Source organism: Fukomys damarensis, unplaced genomic scaffold, assembly GCF_012274545.1.
Source record: "Fukomys damarensis isolate Sample0158 unplaced genomic scaffold, DMR_v1.0_HiC HiC_scaffold_5, whole genome shotgun sequence".
In the NCBI taxonomy this organism is placed as follows: Eukaryota; Metazoa; Chordata; class Mammalia; order Rodentia; family Bathyergidae; genus Fukomys; species Fukomys damarensis.
The window spans coordinates 20,189,149-20,209,351 of record NW_022900917.1 but is presented as its reverse complement, the minus strand read 5'-3'; the positions used below and the strand labels follow the sequence as shown (position 1 = coordinate 20,209,351).

Sequence of the window (20,203 nt, the reverse complement as noted above, 5' to 3'; positions counted from 1 at the left end):
CCGGCCTCAAACTTGTGGTCCTCCTGCCTAGACTTCTCATTTGCTGAGAATGCAGGTATCCACAGAACGACCTGCCTCTAAAGATGTTTTCAGAAATGCTAACATAAAAGTGATGTATCAGGGCCAGGGATTTAGCTCAGTGGTTCTGCCTCCTGCCTTGAAAGCGCAAGGTCCGGAGTTCAATTCCCAGTACCAAAAAAATAAAAATAAAAATAGTGGGGGTGGTGTATCAGTTCCAGACACTCTATAGGTAGGTATGACTGAAGGAAACCAAAAATAGAAGTAGTTTCTCTCCTTGGTTTTGCACTTGTTCAGAAGGGTCACAGCTGCGTACATCTTAGAATTTTTCTTTACATATTTTTCTATTTTGAGACAGGATTTTCCTATACAGTTCAGGCTGGCCTCAAACTCATGATCCTCCTATCTTGGCTCCTCAGTCGTGGGATTGATTACATGTGTGTGTCACCACACCTGGCTTCCTATGCATGTATAAATTAAGTCCTTCATATAAAAAGAATATTAAATTAAATTAAACCAGGCATGGTGGCGCACACCTGTAATCCCAGAGCTCAGGAGGCTGAGGCAGGAGAATTGTTGCAAGTTTAAGGCCAAGACTAAACTACGTAGTGAAACTCTATCTCAAAAAACCACAAACATTTTTAAATTAAATTAAAGAATAAAATTTTTTTAAAAAATAAAAAAAATTTTTAAAGTGCACCCATTACCTAAAAAGAGTAGTTAAGTGGGCTAGGGATTTAGCCCAGTGGTTCTGCCACCTGCCTTGCAAGCACAGGACCCCAGTTTGATCCCCGTTACCAGAAAAAAAAAAAAAAATTAGTAGTGAAGCATTAATAATGCCTTTGAAGATATCATGTGTCCTCCTTTAATAAGGGCATACTTCACGGGGAAAAAAAATCTACTTTTACTATGGGAGGTTGAGATTACTACCCAAGTTTTTATTGCAGCTACCACAATACATAAAATTTAGAATTAAAAAAAAGAGGCCACATTCCATTTTAAAGCAGTTTTACAATATTTACTCAGTGTTCTCAAGTTTTATACTTGGTAACATCAGAAAGCTGAGACGAAATGTAATAATTTAAAAATTACAATTAACTGTCTTATTTTCCAAACTGCCTATGAAGTTTGCCATAAACTTCACTCAATATACATTTCTATACTTTAAAAAATAAAGCTCATATTCATATCGTTCACTTCTGAGGACAATATAAATATGTTGATCCACAGAAGATCTGTTATAATTAGAACAGTGTTTACTCCATGAGGGTACGGGCGCGTGTGTGTGTGTGTGTGAACATATGCACAAGCTATACCACAATCAGAACTTTTAAGGCCGGGGATTTAGCTCAGAGGTTCCACTGCCTGCCTCACAAGCACAAGGACCCGAGTTCAATCCCCGGTTTAAAAAAAAGAACTTTTAAATTCTTTAAACTACCTCTTCCATTTTCAATAGCAATTTTAAACACCAATTTTATGACTTCCTAAAAATAAAATAATTCAAATCTTTTTGTTTATAGACTGAAACATTTTATCAAACCTTTAATTTTAAAAACTACCTTTATAAAAAGTAAATTAAAGAAGTAAGGGGCCAGGTACTTGGCTCAGTGGCTTCACTGCCTGCCTTGCCAAGCACAACGGCCCGAGTTTGATCCCCAGTACCAAAAAACCAAAACAAACAAACAAACAAAAAAAAAAATCACAGACATTCATAGGTGTTTCTTTTCATGTATCACAAATGCTTAAAATAATTTCAGATACTATACCTTGCAATTTAGCATTATTTTCATCTGCTTTACAAAGCTTCAAGAGAGATGCTGCATGTTGTTCTAACATTTGGACGTCACTGGAAGACTGAACCACCACCAAAATAAGTATGCATGCATAATTATAAGCTACTGACTTCTTAGACTTGGAATCGCTGAAACAAAATAAGGTTTTTAAGTTTGGGGTACAAAAACAATTTTTAGGAATAATTTTTTTAGGAATAATTTTAAATATATTTTCTATTTGGTGTTAAAGACCAACAAAATTTACAATGAAACATGACTCACTTCTTGAAGACAAGAAAACAGATTTTACATTCACATCCAATTCATCAGAAAGCTGTACTCAGCAGTAGTCACCCCTCAGTACCAAAATCCATAAAGGATCACCCAGCATCTACACGTAATCAACACACATCTATACTAACTAATCTCTACGTTGCTTATAATGCCTAATATTATGTAAATGCTATATAAAGTTATTGTACTTATTGTGTAGAGAATAATGACAAGAAAAATAAAGTCGGAATATTATTCTAAATATTTTCAGTTCATGGTTGGGTAAATTCACAGCAGAACCCACAAATAAGGAGAGCTGCTAAATATAAAAATAAAACATCTATTACAATAAAATAACATTCTATGAAGAACAGAATAACAATGAAATATTAACAAGTATATTTTGTTAACAATAAAATATTACAAAGTACACTTCAGTCTCCTTTAAAATCTCCAACCAATCTGGATACACAGGAACAGATGTGATCAGCTGCCATAATGAGGACACAGCCAGGCAGAGAAGCCACTTGGCCTGTCTTCCGAAACGGCCCCAAAGGAGACTCATCACTCAAGGAGTTTATCAAGTCCCCATGGAGAAGGCAGCTATCTGGGTTCTACTGCCTGTGACAGGAACTAGGAAGAGGGCATGTCTCTAGTCACTAAAATATCTACCCCAAGAGCGGAGGCTCGTCGGGCATGGTGGCGCAAGCCTGTAATCCCAGCACTCAGGAGGCTGAGGCAGGAGGATCACTGTGAGTTCGAGACCAGCCTGGGCTACATAGTGAGTTCCAGGTCAGTCTCAACTACATAGTGAGACCCTGTCTCAAAAAAACCAAAAAAAAAAGAAAAAGAGCACAGGCTCTTCAAAACCATTGTCATCCTCAACTCTCCACATTCAGTCAAACCAATTCTGAAACCAGAGACTGTGACTGGATTAAACAGTAAGGACAGAAAGCAGCAAAAGATGCCCACTATCATTAAGGGATACATCCCTGGCCTTTGGGATCCCCTCTACACTAATTAGCAGAGGTGTACAGCTGCAATCTTTGTCAATACCACGGGCTCGCTAAAAGAAGGTACTAAAATGTCGGCTGCATTGCTTTACTGCTATATATTATATTTTAGAGCTTTCTGTCATTCTAATTCCTAGCAAGGTGCATGTTATGTCAAAAAAATCATAGCTTCTACTTTCAGAGAAGCACCTTTTTAAAAGAAAATAGCATATGAGCAATCTAGTTTTCTATCGTAACTAAAAATTTAAGAACAAAAATTACCCTAAAGCTTCCTTGGAATAGTACTCCATTAGAGTAATGAGACTCTGAAGATTTTTGTCAAGACTGAAAACATGGCCAACAGCTGATCTTCCCACAGGATTAAAAGTAATCAAATAAAGATTGTGAAGAGTTCCCAAAAGGTCGGAATGGTCAGTTTCTTCGCTGGATGTACAGCGCTGAAAATGGCTGAACAGTTCTGTAATGCACTGCAGTGTCTGAGTTGAGTCCTGCAGCCACAAGGCAAATGCGTCATCAATAACACCGTCAGACTGGAGACCTTCCTCTTCGTCTTGATCATACAGATGACACAACGCTCGGATCAACAAGTTTGTTGCTTCATATTCTGACATAAAAAAAAGGAGACCCTTTTGTGACTGTGCAAGAAACTTTAGAACATCTTTTGTCGCTTGCAGCACACCAGGGTGGGCACTTGTTACTGGAATCGACAGAAGCAAGGTAACCAACTCCAAGAAATGGTGACTGTGAAGATACCTGTGGGAAATTGACATTATGTCACGTAAATGCAAGGCAGTCTTCATTTACTCAACGCTTACCAGACAGGACACAAGTAACAAATTTTAATGGTCTTAGTCCTCATCCTCAGACATACACTACTTTAACTGCAGACTGCATTAATAACAACAACACTAATAATGTGCAATTTTCTCTTTAGGCAAATAAAGTGAAAATTCTGTAAGACTTTCTCATAGCTAATATTTAAAGGATGTTTTATAAAATTTCTCCTCATGAAAATAGTCAATAACTATGGTAAGTTTTCTCTTTCTGGAGTTAATTCTGATTCTAAATTCTAGGCCTTTTATTTTTTTTCAGCTACTTATCAAATACCACGGTTCTACTCAGCATCTCAGATACATGAATCAGGATCCCCAGGAAAAATAAAGATTAGCTGGGCCTGATGACACAAGCCTATAATCCCAGCCCTTGGGATCCAAGGCCAGCCTGGGCTACAAAGTGAGTTCAGGGCTAGCCTGAACTACAAAGCAAGACTTTGTCTCAAACAAAAAACAAAAAAAGAAAAAGAAAGAAAAATATAGACCAGGGGCAGGGATTTAGCTCAGTGGTTCCACCGCCTGCCTCGCAAACACAAGGACCTGAGTTCGATCCCCAGTACCAAAAAGAAAAAAAGAAAAATACAGACCAGCTGTAATATGGACCTGAGGTACTACCTCTTAACAAAGAACAAACTTCAAATTATCAATTTTAGTACTTAAGTAGTTAATACCGCCATCCATAGCCCAGCACTCTTCTGTCAAATCTAAGAACTTTTCTCAGCAACGGGGAGGTTGTAGCAGGAGGACTGCCGTGAATTCTAGGCCAGCCTGGGCTACGTAGGGAAGCCCTGTCTCAAAAAGCTGAAGAAAAATTTAAAATAAAATAAAACTCCAGAATTACTCCAAGTGCGTCCTTATCTACCTTATGGACTGTCTAAAAGTAGTTAACACAGTAGACCTCACATTTATCCTTAGGCTTTCTTGCAAGACTGGCGATTGGCTGGCCTCTGGGAACTTGGATTTGGGAAGAGTCCCTTAGCCCAAATGTTAAGAATGGCATTGGCCAGGGATTTAGCTCAGTGGTTCCACCACCTGCCTTGTAAGCACAAAGACTCGAGTTCGATCCCCGGAACCAAAAAAAAAAAAAAAAAGAATGGCTTGCTGAGCCTAAATTATTTTTGCAAACAATTTGTTTTATGCCGAACATGTGCTTTTCTTCTGGGACCTCATAATTCTGTAACATCATAGGCAGTAAATAATTGCATGGTTATCCCTCAATACAAACTCTGGGTGCCAAAATTAGTTTGACATAATCATTCCACATTGTACATATATATCAAACATCACATTAAATATATATATAACTACTTTTCAGTTAAAACTAAAAATAACAACTGTTTTAAAAACCCTAGGTGTGAGTTTCGAAGACGCAGGTAACATTTCACATATGCTTTCCCAACTTGAAGGAATTAAGCAGGTCTTGCGTGACCCCCCCTTGAGAAGACTGGAGGCTTGTGATGGATTTCCCCAGACTTTAGGTGATGGACCTTATTAGCCTCAGTTTAGGCTTTGGACCTTTTGCTAAGTACAACTGTGTGCTGAATTCTATGAGTTCAGCTAGAAAATCTTGGGGACCCCAAAATAGGTCATTAGACCTTGACTGTAACTTCAAACTAATCCTTCCGAAATGTAATTATTCTCCTTCCAAAATTCACTCTTCCTTCTAACTCACCAGTTTCTGCCAATGAAACCAGAGTTCTAATTGTTACCTGACTAGAAATCTCAAACACTGTTCACTCCTTCTCACTTTCTGTTTCCTATGATGTCCCCAGATCAGGTTCTAGTAATTCCCCTCTCATAACTCTGTCCATATTAGAACAATAAGGCCGGGGATTTGGCTCAGTGGTTCTGCTGCCTGCCTTACAAGCACAAATGCCTGAGTTCGATCCCCGGCAACAAAAAATATTAGCACAATAATTTGTATTCCATTCCTGATAAGCACCACTATGCTAGGTCAAGTACTTATTAGTAACTACTACTGAGAGTACTATTTCAATCAGTTCTGCTTTTCCAAAACATTCAAGATCGTCTCATTTTTAAACTATAATCCAAACTCCTTAGCACAGCATCCAAGGACCTTTATTTCCTCCAGTCTGATACCCACACATTCCTCCTCCAGATTTGGGGGTAAAATAATATTTAATAAACACTTCGTTACTAGTTTCTCTCTGACTGAAAGCATCACCTCTTATACTCGTTATGCTCAATCACCCTTAGTACATGTTTTACTTCTATTTTACTAAAACTGAAGATATCAGTAAGATAGTGCCTCAATTCCTTTAATATCTCCAACACTACAAATGTATCAATATTTGCACATTCAAAGTTTTTTTCCTGTCCAAAATCAAACTTCTACACTTGTAATCTTTTATTTTCTTTTTTGTAATCTTGATCTCATCTCCTACCAAACCTTACTCCAACAATTAATAGCTCTGTTTTTTCACACAAGGTCTCACTATACAGTTCACGCTGGCCTTGAACTATGTAGCCAGGCGTCTTGAACTCACAGTGATCTTTCTGCCTCAGCCTCTCAAGCGCTGGGATCCCAAGTGTTTGTCACCACACCTTGCGCAGTCTTACTCTTATCTTAATATCATGTAATAAACATATCCCTCTCCGCTGACTTTTTAAGTAAGTAATTCTTTCCTCAAATGTGCTCTTCTGTTTCAAAAAAATTTAAAAATTGCTGGGGATTTAGCTCAGTGGTTTTGCCACCTACCTCATAAGCACAAGGTCCTGAGTTCAATCCCCATACTAAAAAAAAAAAAATCTTCCTTTGTGAATACAGCATCCCATTCTGGATGCTGTCTCATGCCCTCTTACCCAAGAATTTAAAACAATAAACATCTTCACTTCCCAATGACTCATCTATACTTCCTGTTCCACTGCCACATTAAACTGCTGTGCCAAAGCTCCAACTGCAATTTATTCTGAAAAGTTCATTACATTATTTCCTGTCCTCATTTTCTGAATTTCTCACTTGACACAGCAACCCAGTCACTGCTTCCTGAAACGATCTTCTCCTACTCTGCCCACTGTATTATACTGTAGCTATTTACATATTACTACTCCCATGGTTCCACACTGCTCATCTCACTACACAGTCTGTGTGGGCTGCCAATACCCAGCCTGAAGTTTTCACTTTAGCCCACTGCCTTTCTTTCTCAGAGTTTTCTCTATAGCCATTAAAGAGTGCTCAGACCACAAGCAAGAACAGCTGAGAAGCAGAGGCATTAAAGCCCTGGGTGTTTGATCCCTGGTACCAAAAGAGGAAAAAAAAAAAGAAAAAGCCCCAGGTGGACAACCTTCAGCCTAAGAGATGAATGCTCCTGCCTGAGTCACTCAATGGAAGGTGTAGAAAAGACATTTTAGCCATTTCCTCAGAAGCCCCCCAGTACATGAGCCCCAATTATTCACAGCAGTAAGTTTAAAAACACCTATTTTCCTGGCTTTTCTTTTTGTTGTTGTTGTTTTGTTGGTTTGTTTGTTTGGTTTTGGTACTGGGGATCAAACTCAGGTCCTTGAGATTGCGAGGCAGGCAGCAGAACAAACTGAGCTAAATCCCAGGCCCCTGGCTTTTCTTTCTCATCTTATTCTCCTAACGTATTTCTGATTCCTAAGATAACATCTCAAATGGAGAACTTGCACCCAAGACCTTGACTCACATTATGCTTTACTCTTTGGGGAAACTCAAACTAAGACAATCTTCAGCTACAACAAAGAACAGACAGATAAAAGATCTGAGTGGACAAGTACCCCATTTCCTGGTAATGCGTTTTACCCTAAATCAAGACAAAAACTAACCACAGAAATAAGTAAAAAAAAAAAATGACATACTTCCATTTTATTTTAGAAAATTATCTAGAGGAAATATGCCAACCAGGGCAAAATCAAATTCTCAAAAGTTAAAACAAAAAAAAGTACTGTGGATGTTATGCCCAACAATGACCAATGGCTAATGGTCAAAAAACCAGACAGCTGGATGAAGAAACAAGTGGTAATGGAATCTTAAAGACACCTTTAAACAGGACTATACAATTAAAATACCAATATAAAAATTTATCTTGCACAGTATCAGAGTAAAATAAAGGATTTCCCACAGAAAAGTTGTCTCCTTTCTGTACTGTCCCTTTCCACCACCTTCCCAGAAGCAATTAGTTTCTCAGAGGGCTGGGGATTTAGCTCAGTGGTTCAGGCACCTGCCTCACAAGCACGGAAAAAAAAAAAAAAAAAAAAGCCGGGCATGGTGGCGCACGGCTATAACCCCGGCACTCGGGAGGCTGAGGCAGGAGAATCGCAGGAGTTTGAGACCAGCATAAGCTACATAGTGAGTACCAGGTCAATCTCAACTACATAGTGAGATCCTGTCTCAAAAAACAAACAAAAAACCAGTTTCTCATTTATTCTTGTCAGATATGCTTATACAAGCATTGTTAACTATTCATTATCATTAATCTTTATTATCCTAATTCTGCTTCAAGTACTAACACAAGATAGTCTCACTCAGTTTCACCACTAAATATCTATTCTGAAATATTAGGTATCCTTATATAGAATATGCATACCTACAAAGAGATGAAAAACACAATCATCACATAAACTTGTGCCAATGATTCAGGAAGTATACGTCACTAAAAACAGATTTCTCACCTAAAGAGAACAGGGTATGGATCATCCCTCTCTGGAGGTCCAGTGATTCGTGCCATCGTTGGGAAAGACTTAACAGGAGGCTGGATCATGGTATGAGGGGCAGTTTCCATTAAATGAAAAACTTCTTCTAGGAGGTTAATAAGCCTTTCTATTTCCCCTTCAGTTATATTTGAGGATTCCAAAAGATCCATGTCCATAGAAGCTTCTACCTCATTTTCATATTCTGGGTTTGTTCTCTCAAGTCCAGCATCTGCATCATGATCAGGTTCACTGTGGTTAGGTACAGATGAAGTCTTCTCTGCTAAATGGTCACCAAGTCTTTTAATCTCTGACAAGATTTCATAGAAATGGCATTTTTGAAGAATAGCTGAACCAGCAGTGACAACTCTCACAGTCTGATCTAAAAGTATAAGCTCCAGAAGTCTTTGATAGCCACTTTTTTCACTCTGCCTACTTCTTAAAAAAGCTTCCATTCCTTCTGTCATATTAATAACACTGTCCAAAGCTTTAAAAGCATTTAACTTAAGGGAAGATGAGACATGATCAGCAAATAGGAGCTCAAACAACACACTGATCACTCCTGCTTGTAGCAGTCCTGTTACTCCATGAGATCCACACTCCGCTATTGAGGACACTAACTTGGTCCCAGCTTTGAGCTGTCGGACATTTAAAGCGATGGGCTGGCGAAAGGCTACTTGTAAATTTAAAGCCTGCATTGTCCAGTCCACCAACTGGCCAAGGGCATCTTGTTTTGTGTTTTTTAACTGCAAATAGCTTAATCCTTTTATTATTAAACTTGGAATTTCTTCTAAAGCTGTTACCCATTTTGCACCTCTATCTTCCTGATACAAATCTAATAGTTCCGTTAACTTCACTGAGGCTTCAACTGCCCCTGAATTTTCTTTATCTGGACCTTGGTCCTTCATTCTACTGATTTCAATTTCAAAAGTAGTCTTGTATGGACAGCTGAAGTATAAGAGTGGAACCAGTTCCCTGTCATATGGATCGTACGTCATTGGAGGAACAGAAGCCAGGTCTTCAGCAGTGTATTCAACGTCAAAGTTTGGGTACTTAAATGTTTCACGCTCCAAGTCAGCAATGCCATCTTCATCACTGGAAATTTGTTCATAACCATCATCCCCTGAAAATTAGTTCAACAGTTCAGTATTACACAACTGGTATTTAATACATAAATCTGGGGTGATCAAAAGCACAGTAAGGCCAAAAAAATTACAGAATGGCAAACATTAAGAGGTAATTATTCGATCAACAAAATCAATTTCTGCCCCCATTCATATCAACTGCCAACATTTTATAATTTCTAGTAGAACAATTACAAACAACCTTCCTAAGCAAATTCTTCTATTTTATCAGTTTAGCTTTAAAACAATCTCTGTAACTTCCTTGCAGAAAAAAAAATAAGAAATGCCTGAAAGTAACAAAAACACCTTTCTCAGGAGGGAATAAGTTTGCCCTGTTCAGACTATTTTTAAGGTTTAAAAAAAAAAAACAAAAAAAAAAACACCAGGCAAAGATTACTAAAGTTCAATAAAAATTAGTACCATAAATACAAGGTTAAAACAAATACTTCAAGGGAAAAAATTGCATGTTCTTTTTGTATTTCGTACTTCTCAATTTTTGTCTTTTTTTTGGCACTAGGGGATCGAACTTGGGTCCTTGTGCTTGAGAGGCAGGCGGCAGAACCACTAAGCTAAATCCCCAGCCCATAATTTTTACTCCTCTGCATTTACCTGTAATACAGTTTCCTAGGTCTGTGATACATTTTTTAGGGACATCTGTTAATTTAAAATGTTCAACTTGGCCAAAGCAACACCTTCTTACCATGACTCATGGTGCAGCTTTTTCTATGCCAAATAAAACAGAACTAAAGACATAAAACTTGCTGGTTTAACTTTCCAACACTACTACCACTGCCTATGATAAAATGCAGATGATTATAATGGCCTAGGAAAGAAAAGGATTCTATTTGCCATTCCTGTGCTTAATCATATCAATACATTCTTATAAAAAAAAAAAAAAGTTTAAGGGCCAGGGATTTTACCTTGCAAGCGCAAGGGCCCTAGTTCGATCCCCAATACCAGAAAAAAAAAAAAAAAGTTTATAGGGGTCTGAAGCTGAGACAAGTCAGATGTCTCATATTAAAAAATCAAATTAGGAACAGCGCATAGTGGCACATGCTTGTAATCCCAGCACTCAGGAGGCTGAGGCAGGAGGATCGCTGTGAGTTCAAGACCAGCCTGGGCTACATAGGGAATTCCAGGTCAGTCTCAACTACATAGTGAGACCCTGTCTCAAAAAAGCTAAATAAATAAATAAATAAAATTTAAAAATCAAAAATCAAATTAGGGCTGGGATTTAGCTCAATGATGCCACCACCTGCCCACAAGCGCAAGGTCCAGAGTTTGATCCCCAGTACCAAAAACAAAAAACACAAATAACCAGTTTCATTCACTCACCTACTCTGCGAAACTGTCCTGACTAAGAAAACTGGCAGAAAGTAACTACTATTTGCCAATCATATGCAACAAATCTAAAAAGAATTATTTGGTGATCTGGGATGGAGTCAAGGAAAGTTATCACTCTCTAATCTATCTGCTCATGTACTATGTAAAAGGATCTCTAATTTTGAAGCAATTCTTAACTTTCTTTGTGTAGAAAAAAACTAAGGCAGATTATGCCATTCTACATAAATGCTTTCACATTAAATGCTATTTCTTGGGCAAATTAAGAGGTAGTTAATTCAAACAACTCTCACTTTCTGCTTTCAAAGGAAAAATAAAATCTAATTCAAAGACTGCAACATCACATAGCCTTGGGTAACCAAGGCTTTTCCTCCTGAATTTCTAAAAGTAATATAGTATTTTGCTAGAATATGTGTCAGACATCTTTTGGAATTTCATCCAGCTTAAAATTCAACTTCTTACTCTGAAAACACCACCAAATCCCAACCACCATGCATTACTACAGAGCCCTATTTCCCTAGCCAAAGCCGAAGGTAACAAAGGGCAGCTCATATTGTGGCAAGGCAAACAAACTCTCCCCTGGGAAAAAGAAAATGGGACTGCAATACAGGCAGTTTATGCTTGTTAAACGGAGGAAATTAAAGCTGTGGTGCAAATAAACAAAAGTTGACAGAGAATAAAATAGACACACAAAAATGTGATACAAATCTTTGTACTCATGTCCTGAGGCCGAGCTATAGAACGCCTGAGTTTCTTAAAAACCCACTTGTGTTTGCTATAAATTCCTTTGCACTGCTCAAAGTAAAATCTAGTTAGTTTTTAATACTCAAAAGACCTAACTAACACAACCCACCTTCGCCTTCTTCATCCTCTTCACCTTCCTCTTCTTCCTCTTCATCTTCCTCCTCCTCCTCAGGGATACTGTCTACCGTATGGCGGTCATCCTCATCCTCATCCTCTTCTTCCTCTACGTCCACATCATCTTCATCGTCTTCTCCTTCTTCTTGCTGCTCTTCTTCTACTTCTCCTTCATCAGAATACTGACCTTCCTGGGGAACAGAATTCCGATCAGGAGAAATAGGCTCAAAGTAATCTTCTCTATGGGGAACATTCTCCTCCTTGTCACCAGACACTGAAAAGAAATGATATTTAAGGCACAGATTATTTTAATGGCTCAAATAACACAAGGCAACAGGACTGGATACTGTCACTACTTAATGGCATTTTGGGTGATTTAGTTCATAAATAAGCCTTTTTAAAAATGTCTGACTTATGTGCTTTAAAAGACATTAAAAGCACATGTTATACTATTTTATGTTTGAGGACCAGAGGATATTCCTTTTCTTTTTATCTATTAAATAACTATACAAGCCCAACATGGTGGCGCATGTCTGTGATTCTAGTACTTAGGAGGAGGCTGAGGCAGGAGAACTGCCACAAATTCAAGGTCAGTCTGGGCTACAAAGTGAGTTCAAGGCCAGCCTGAACTACACAGTAAGACTCTGTCTCGAAAAAAATTTCTTAAAGTATTGACTATACAGATTTTCACCTCTTCCAGCACAAGCATATTTTTAACTGGTAGTCATCTGCACACACCATTACAGAACATTGATACTATTTTCAAAGCAATATTGGTATAGCTTCAAGTGAATTAACTTGATTTTTTAACAAGTTCATTTGTCAACAAAAAAACACAAAGAAATACTGGACAAAATGAAGCATTTATCAAGATTTCAATACCATCATTTAGTTTTCTTTCCTTAATTAAAAAGCACTAATTAACACTGACTTTACTTATACCTGGCAAAGGCATAGGCTCATCTTCATCATCATCAGGTGGAGGGGGTCCAGGAGGAGTTCTTGGTCCTCTTGGCGGCGGTCGTGGAGGGCTTCCATTAAACTGATCTTCTTTCTCACCATCAGCTAGAGTTTTATTAATGACAGGAAAAAACTTTCAAATTATTAAAGTATAATATAATGAATGCATGAAAAATGCTTTTCATCATTTAAGTTTTTTATCTTTAGAATTTATGAATAATGTAAGATTTTTACTTCCTGGACAGAAATTCTGCTAATTAATCTATACATTAGTAGAATTTTTATTTCCCATATGAATATACAATGCACACATTCCTGGACATAACCCCAGAGAAACTAGAATTTATTTTCATGGAGGAAAATGTATATATCTCATTTCAAAATCAAAATGGATCAAATAACTAAATGTTAAAACAGACACACAACCTGGTGAAAGACAAAATAGGCTTCTCTTCAAAGTCATAGGCTTAGACAAGGACTTAGGACTTTCTGAACAGAACCCCGGTTGCATAGGAAATAGTCCCAAGAAGCAAAAATACAAGATCATATCAAATAAATAAAAAAGAGTCTACAGGAAAAGAAACAAGTGAAAAGACAATCTACAGAATGAGAAAAAAATTTTTGACACTAAATCTTCAGAGGACTCAAATGTTTAACATTGCTGGTCATTAGAGAAATGCAAATTAAAATAACACTCAGATTCTACCTTACTCCAGAAAGAATGGCTATCATCAAGCAATCAAATAGAGTGGACCCTTAACTTACGAACTCAATTCTTTCCTGAGGTCTGGTTGTAACTCCAGCTGCTCAACTGAAGGCTCAGGCTCCTCTACACAGCCTTCAAAGTCTCTCTTCTGTATACAGGCAGATCTCAGTGTCCTTAGAGAGACACCGGCCGAGGATTTCTCAATTAACCCCACACAGGAAAGGATGTTGTAATGTTCCTTCAGGACTCTTTAAGGGATAAATCTGTATCTGAGACCAGCTGGAAGCACAAGCAGCTGGCAGTTGGGTCACAACTCAAGACTCTGGTCATTAAGTTTAAACTAAAATTCCAGTTGTAACCCAAATCGTTCATGTCAGGCCAGTGCTAACTCAAGGGTGCACTGTTGTACTAACAAATGTGGGATGGGGCCAGGTATTTAGCTCAGTGGTTCCACCTAAAAAAAAAAATTAAAAAAAAAAAAAAAAAAAAAAAAAAAAAATTGCAGGAGAAACTGCAGGGAAAAAGGAACCCTTCTACACTGTTCATGGGAAGCCAGTACAGAGATTCCTCAAAATTCTCAAATAGGACCAGGGATGTAGCTCAGTGGCGCCACACCTGTCTAACAAGCACAAGTATTCTCAAACTAGAAATGCCATTGGACCCAGCTATTCCCATTCTTAACAAGTTCCCGAAGAGTTAAAGACATCATTCCAATATGCATACCTGTGTTTATAGAAGCACAATTTATAAAAGCTAAATCTTGGAAGAAGCCTGTATGCCTGTCAATTGAGGAATAAAGAAAATGTAGAATTTACATACAGTGGAGCACTACTCTGCCATAAAGAAAGATAAACCTGAGTCATTTGTAGAAAACAGGGGCTGGGGATTTAGCTCAGCAGCACGGCACCTGCCAGGCAAGCACAAGGTCCTGAGTTCAAACCCTGTTACTGAAAGGAAAAAAAAAAAGAAAGATAAATGTAGAAAATGGATGCAGCTTGATGGCCAGGGATTTAGCTCAGTGGTTCTGGCACCTGCCTCACACGTGCAAGGGCATGAGTTCAATCCCTGACCAAAAAAAGAAAAAAAAAAAAAAAGTGGATGCACCTTTAGCCTTTGTTAAGTGAGGTAAATCAGATACACACCTTAAATATGCATGGTATGTCTTGCATGAGAGATTCAATGTGTAACTAAACAGGAAAGTAAAAGATAGCTAAGAGGAAGTAAGGAGACAGGTCTTTCTTCAAGGGGAAAGGGATTAAGAGATGGAGGGGGAGAAGGGGAAAAGGAATTGTCATATGTTATACACATGTACAAACTCTAGAAGGAATGTGAACATTGTACCACACACATGAACTGATGAAAAAAATTAAATTACATTAAATTTTTTAAAGTAGCCAGGTGTGGTGGCACACGCCTATAACCCCAGCACTCGGGAGGCTGAGGCAGGAGGATCGCTGTGAGTTCGAGACCAGCCTGGGCTACACAGTGAGTTCCAGGTCAGTCTCAACTACATAGTGACTCAAAAGAAATTTTTTTTTAAACGTAAATTCCTGCTGGGTGTAGGGGCTCATGTCTGTAACCCCAGCACTCAAGAGGCTGAGGCAGAAGGAATGCCAAAGTTCAAGGCCAGTATGAACTACATAGAGAGATCATAGCTCAAAAAAAAAATCTTATTGAAAAGAATGGAATAATGACATATCAAGTCCTACACACATTTCAAAAGATAGACAAGTTCTTTGAATTAGATTTTCTTATTGTGAAAAACATAAGTCTTACGGTCAAAAGCAAATTTAAATTCTCACCATGTTTTGGGTTCCTTTTCAAACTCGGCTGTGGCTGGGGCGGTGGCGGAGGTGGAGGCGGGGGTGGTGGGGAGTCTCTGTCATGACTTATCACTCTGTCCACTGACCCGTATATCGCCAGTGTCAGACAGTTGTACCAGCCTCTTAGCACCAGACCGTCAGTATTGACCTAATTTTTAGAAGAAAATAATCTTTCAAATAAATGCTGCAAGATTCAAGATCCAAATTGAAATCAAATTAGTTTATGGTTTTTTGGGTTTCTTTTTTTCTTCCCGGTACCGGGGATTGAACTCAGGACTTTGTGCTTGAGAGGCAGGTGAATTGCCACTGAGCTACATCCCTAGCCCAATTCATGATTTGGGGGGGGGCGTATCAGGGATCAAACTAGGGCCCTTGCACTTGTGAAGCAGGCGGCAGAATCACCGAGCTAAATCCCCCAGCCCCTATGTTTTACCTAGTCTTTAAAACGTATGTTGAAAAGCCAGGGTGTAGCTCGATGACACCCGCCTGCCTGGTAAGCTCAAGGTCCTGAGTTCTGTCCCTGGTGCCCAAATAAATAAATAAACAAACAAATAAATGTATGCTGAAGCCAGGCAAGGGAGCACATGCCAGTAATCCTAGAACTCAAGAGGCTGAGGCAGGAAGATCACAGCAAGTGTGAGCCCAGCCTGGGCTACACAGTGAGTTCAAGACCAGCCTGAACTATACAGCAAGACCTTGTCTCAAAAACACAAAACAAAACAAAACCAAAAAAAGCCAACTTTAGAGAAAGGAACAAAGATAAAAATAAGAGCAGATTTCTCTACCAATAACCATGGAGTAACAGCTTTAAAAGTCTAGGGTAAAGCCAGGGATGTGGCTCAGTGGCACCGCACCTGCCAGGCAAGCACAAGGTCCTGAGTTCAATCCCAGGTACTGAGAGGAAAAAAAAAAAGTCTGGGGAAAAAATCATGCAAAACAAAAAGATAAAGTCCATGAAATCTTACAGCATTGTTCTTACATACTCAAAACATGCATGGAGGTATAATTTACACACCCACATTGTATTTTAAAAAGCATGGCTCAGGCCGGGAATTTAGCTCAGTGGCTCTGCTGCCTGTCTTGCAAGCACAAGGACTTGAGTTCAATCCCCAGTACCAAAAAAAAGAAAGAAAAAGTATGGCTACTCAGAAGTATTAAACAAACTGCTATTATAAAGAAACTTTCTTCTGAAAAGATGCAAAACAGAGCCAGGTGTGGTGGCACATTCCTGTAATCCCAGCACTTGGGAGGCTGAGGCAGGAGGATCGCTGTGAGTTCAAGGCCAGCCTGAACTACATAGTGAGACCCTGTCTCAAAAAAAAAAACTAAAAAAAGATGCAAAATATTACCAACATCATTAACGTTCAACATTTCCTCATAAAAATAACAACTGTCGGGCCAGGGATTTAACTGAATGGTTCCACTGCCTACCTCACAAGTGCAAGGACCCATCCCCAGTAACAGGAAAAAAAACAAAAAACTGTCTTTCAGACTTCATCTACATTAATTGCTGGATCCTCACAACAACTATGAGAGTTAGTCAGAGCAAACATTAAATTATTGTTTCCTTTTCACAAATAAGAAAATCTAAGAATGTATCTGAAGAAACTGCACTACAAAGCAAAACCCCAACTTCTAAATTCTCCCCACTGTATCTTACTGGGTAAAGATGAAGCAATAAGTTATTGAAGCCTATTGTAAAAGCAAAACACATAAGTAAAACAAAACAAAAAATTATTCTCTTTACTAGACTGTACAGTTAAAAAGGAAAGGAGGCTCAGAAGAAAAGTTCGAAGACCACACACAAGGATTGACAGCAACTCTAAACACAAATCTGACTGGAAGAAAGATACGCAGAAGGGCTGGGGATTTAGCTCCATGGCGCCATGGCTGCTTGCAATCACAAGGCCCAGAGTTAGATCCCCCGTAACCAAAGGAGGAAAAAAGAGACACACAGATACAGAAGATGTTTAGTCTAAAGAGGACCATGGCCAGGCGTGGGGCACATGCCTGTGATCCCATCACTGAGGAGGCTGAGGCAGGAGGACTGTCTTGAGTTTGAGGGCAGCCTGGGCTACACAGTGAGTTTAAGCCCAACCTGAACTACACAGCAAGACCCTGCCTCCAAAGAAAGAAAAGAAAGAAAAGAAAGAAAGAAAGAAAGAAAGAAAGAAAGAAAGCAAGAAAGCAAGCAAGCAAGCAAGAGAGAAAAGGCAGGGGTTGGGAAGAAAAAGAGAGAGGGACAGACAGAAAGAAAGTGAGAGAAGGAGAAAAAGAGGATACAGAGGATCAAATACACATGGCTCCCAAAATCAACCAGGAAACTGAGGAGTCCCATACTAGACCACAATTATTTTCGCACTTCAGATCTGCCATTAGATGCTTCTAGAATGGCATTTGATATATAAAGAAATGAGGTATACTCCTGATCTGAAAGGAAAAAATATGAACAGTGTAATATTTTTAGAAACCTTAATTAAGGCACAGTTGGTGTCTCATCATTTGCCTATATCTTCTAAACCTGTCCAACTAAATGAAAGAAGGGAAGGCACAAATTCTAGCTTCTTCCAGACTCAAGGATAAAATGAGAAGAAATCACAGGCATGGTTTGGCAGTGCAAGAAATCTGTAACATTAACAAATTCAATACAAAGTAAATAATATGGCCAGGGATTTAGCTCAGTGGTTCTGCCGCCTGCCTCACAAGCACAAGGTCCCAAGTTTGATCCCTGGTACCAAAACAAACAAAAAAAAAATTTTTTTTAAGTAAACAATATGGAAAAAAATAAATAAAACGAGAAGATTCTTATACTTCAGGTAGAGAATGACACAATGCAAGAGACATGCAGACAAGAAATGACACTGTATAGCACTACAGTCAAATTCTGCCATCACTGGTTTATTTGGATCAAAAACTTTGAAAGTAAGAATAAATAGTAGTGATACAGGAAAACTAACTTCCATAATTACCTTTGAGTTGGGTCTAAAGATGATAGACGTATTCTCATCATATTCCAGGCTGCCAAAAGAGTAGGAATAAATACACAAGCTCAGGGTAAGGACAGACATCAGTATTTTTGTGAAAGCACCCTAAGTAATACTACTACAAAGCCAGAGTACAGAACCTATGCATTATAATCTTACAAAAATGTACGTTAGGACCAAAATTTAAGAAAAACACTCTAGGACTGGGAATTTGGTTCATTGGTACAGCATGGGCTTAAATTAACATTGCACAGCCCTGGGTTCAATCTCTAGCAACATTTAAAAAAAAAAGTAAAAGAAAAATAAAAGCACTCTGTTTTTATCAAGTAGATATATCAAAACAATCAGTTTCAATAAATCTAATGTATCAAACAGTATACAAAAGAGCTATTAACAAGTCTCATTTTACAAACTGTGACCATGAATTTTCAAATTGTGCAGTACTGTGATGTAAAAGACACATTAAAAAATTAGCTCTCACTGTGTTTATATAATTTTTTTGTTGTTGTTGCTGTTATGTAGTTCAAGCTGGTCTTGAACTCACTATGTAGCCCAGGCTGGCCTTGAACTCACAGCAGTCCTCCTGCTTCAGTCTCCCAAGTGCTGGGATTACAAGTGTCCACCACCATGCCGGGGGCCTGTTTATACAATTTTTTTAAGAATCAAAAAGCAGCCGGGCGTGGTAGCACATGCCTATAATCCCAGCACTCGGGAGGCTGAGGCAGGAAGATTGTTCTGAGCTCGAGACCAGCCTGAGCTACATAGTGAGTTCCGGGTCAGTCTCAACTACACAGTGAGACCCTATCTCAAAAAAAAAAAAAAAAAATATCATGTGACAGTATCATGAGTACAAGTATGCACAATTAAAAAAAAAGAAAGCTAATATTTCACAGTTACATTTTTTTTATTTTGTAAATAAATTCAACATCCTCTTACGAGTTTCACACCCTGCATCCTTGGGTCTACTAAGCAATACATCCTTTTCTTCTGTCTAAAAATAAAAAGGTTTTGCCTAACTCATGAGTTTCTGACAAAATTACCTAGCAAGTACATACATACCTTCCCAACCTATCAAAAACCGGAGCACTTGGTTTGCTTACATTGTTGAAGAATAAGTCTAACTGAAACGTGTGCGGAGATGTCTCCCTAAGAATGAAACAAGGTCAAAATTTCAGCCTTTGAAATCATTAAAACAACGCAGTAAGTACTAAGTTAAGGGCAATTCTAAGATTCAGTCATAGCAGTCCTAAAATTTACATGAAAATAGGCAGCTAACTGGTACTTATTAAAATCATATCCAATTCTCAGACAGCCAACTGTTTAAGTATTATTAAGAATAAATTTTTTTGCCAGGCATGATGGCGCACACTTGTAATCCCAGCACTCGGGAGGCTGAGGCAGGAGGATCGCTGTGAGTTCGAGACCAGCCTGGGCTACATAGTGAGTTCCAGGTCAGTCTCAACTACATAGTGAGACTCTGTCTCAAAAAACCAAAGAAAAAAAAAGAAAGAAAAAAAAAATAAAAATTTTGCCTTGCAAGCACAAGGGCCCAAATTCAATTCCCAGTACCATAAATAAATACATATTTTTAGAGGCTGGGGATTTAGCTCAGTGGCATAGTATCTGCCTTGCATGTGCAAGGTCCAGAGTTCGATCCCAAGTACCAAAAAATTAAATTAAAATAAATAAATAAATTTTTAAAACAGTAAAAATATAACCGTAAATTCCACTGCCTGCAGGGCCAGGGATTTAGCTCAGCAGTTCCACCACCTGCCTTGCAAGTGCAAGGACCCGAGTTTGATTCACGTACCCAAAAAAAAAAAAAAAAAA

At 38.5% G+C, this 20,203-nt stretch overlaps 1 protein-coding gene across 1 annotated transcript in view; it reads right to left on the bottom strand.

Moving 5' to 3' along the window:
• The window catches only part of Virma (vir like m6A methyltransferase associated), a 62,163-nt gene that overhangs the window by 28,945 nt on the left and 13,015 nt on the right, over positions 1-20,203 (bottom strand). The window contains exons 3-10 of the mRNA XM_010619608.3: positions 19,433-19,519; positions 18,359-18,407; positions 15,369-15,537; positions 12,843-12,965; positions 11,896-12,174; positions 8,560-9,700; positions 3,338-3,829; positions 1,785-1,939 (exon numbers count right to left, since the gene is read on the bottom strand). Of these exons, the coding sequence (XP_010617910.1) occupies positions 1,785-1,939; positions 3,338-3,829; positions 8,560-9,700; positions 11,896-12,174; positions 12,843-12,965; positions 15,369-15,537; positions 18,359-18,407; positions 19,433-19,519 (2,495 nt within the window). The remainder of the gene's footprint in view (positions 1-1,784; positions 1,940-3,337; positions 3,830-8,559; positions 9,701-11,895; positions 12,175-12,842; positions 12,966-15,368; positions 15,538-18,358; positions 18,408-19,432; positions 19,520-20,203) is intronic.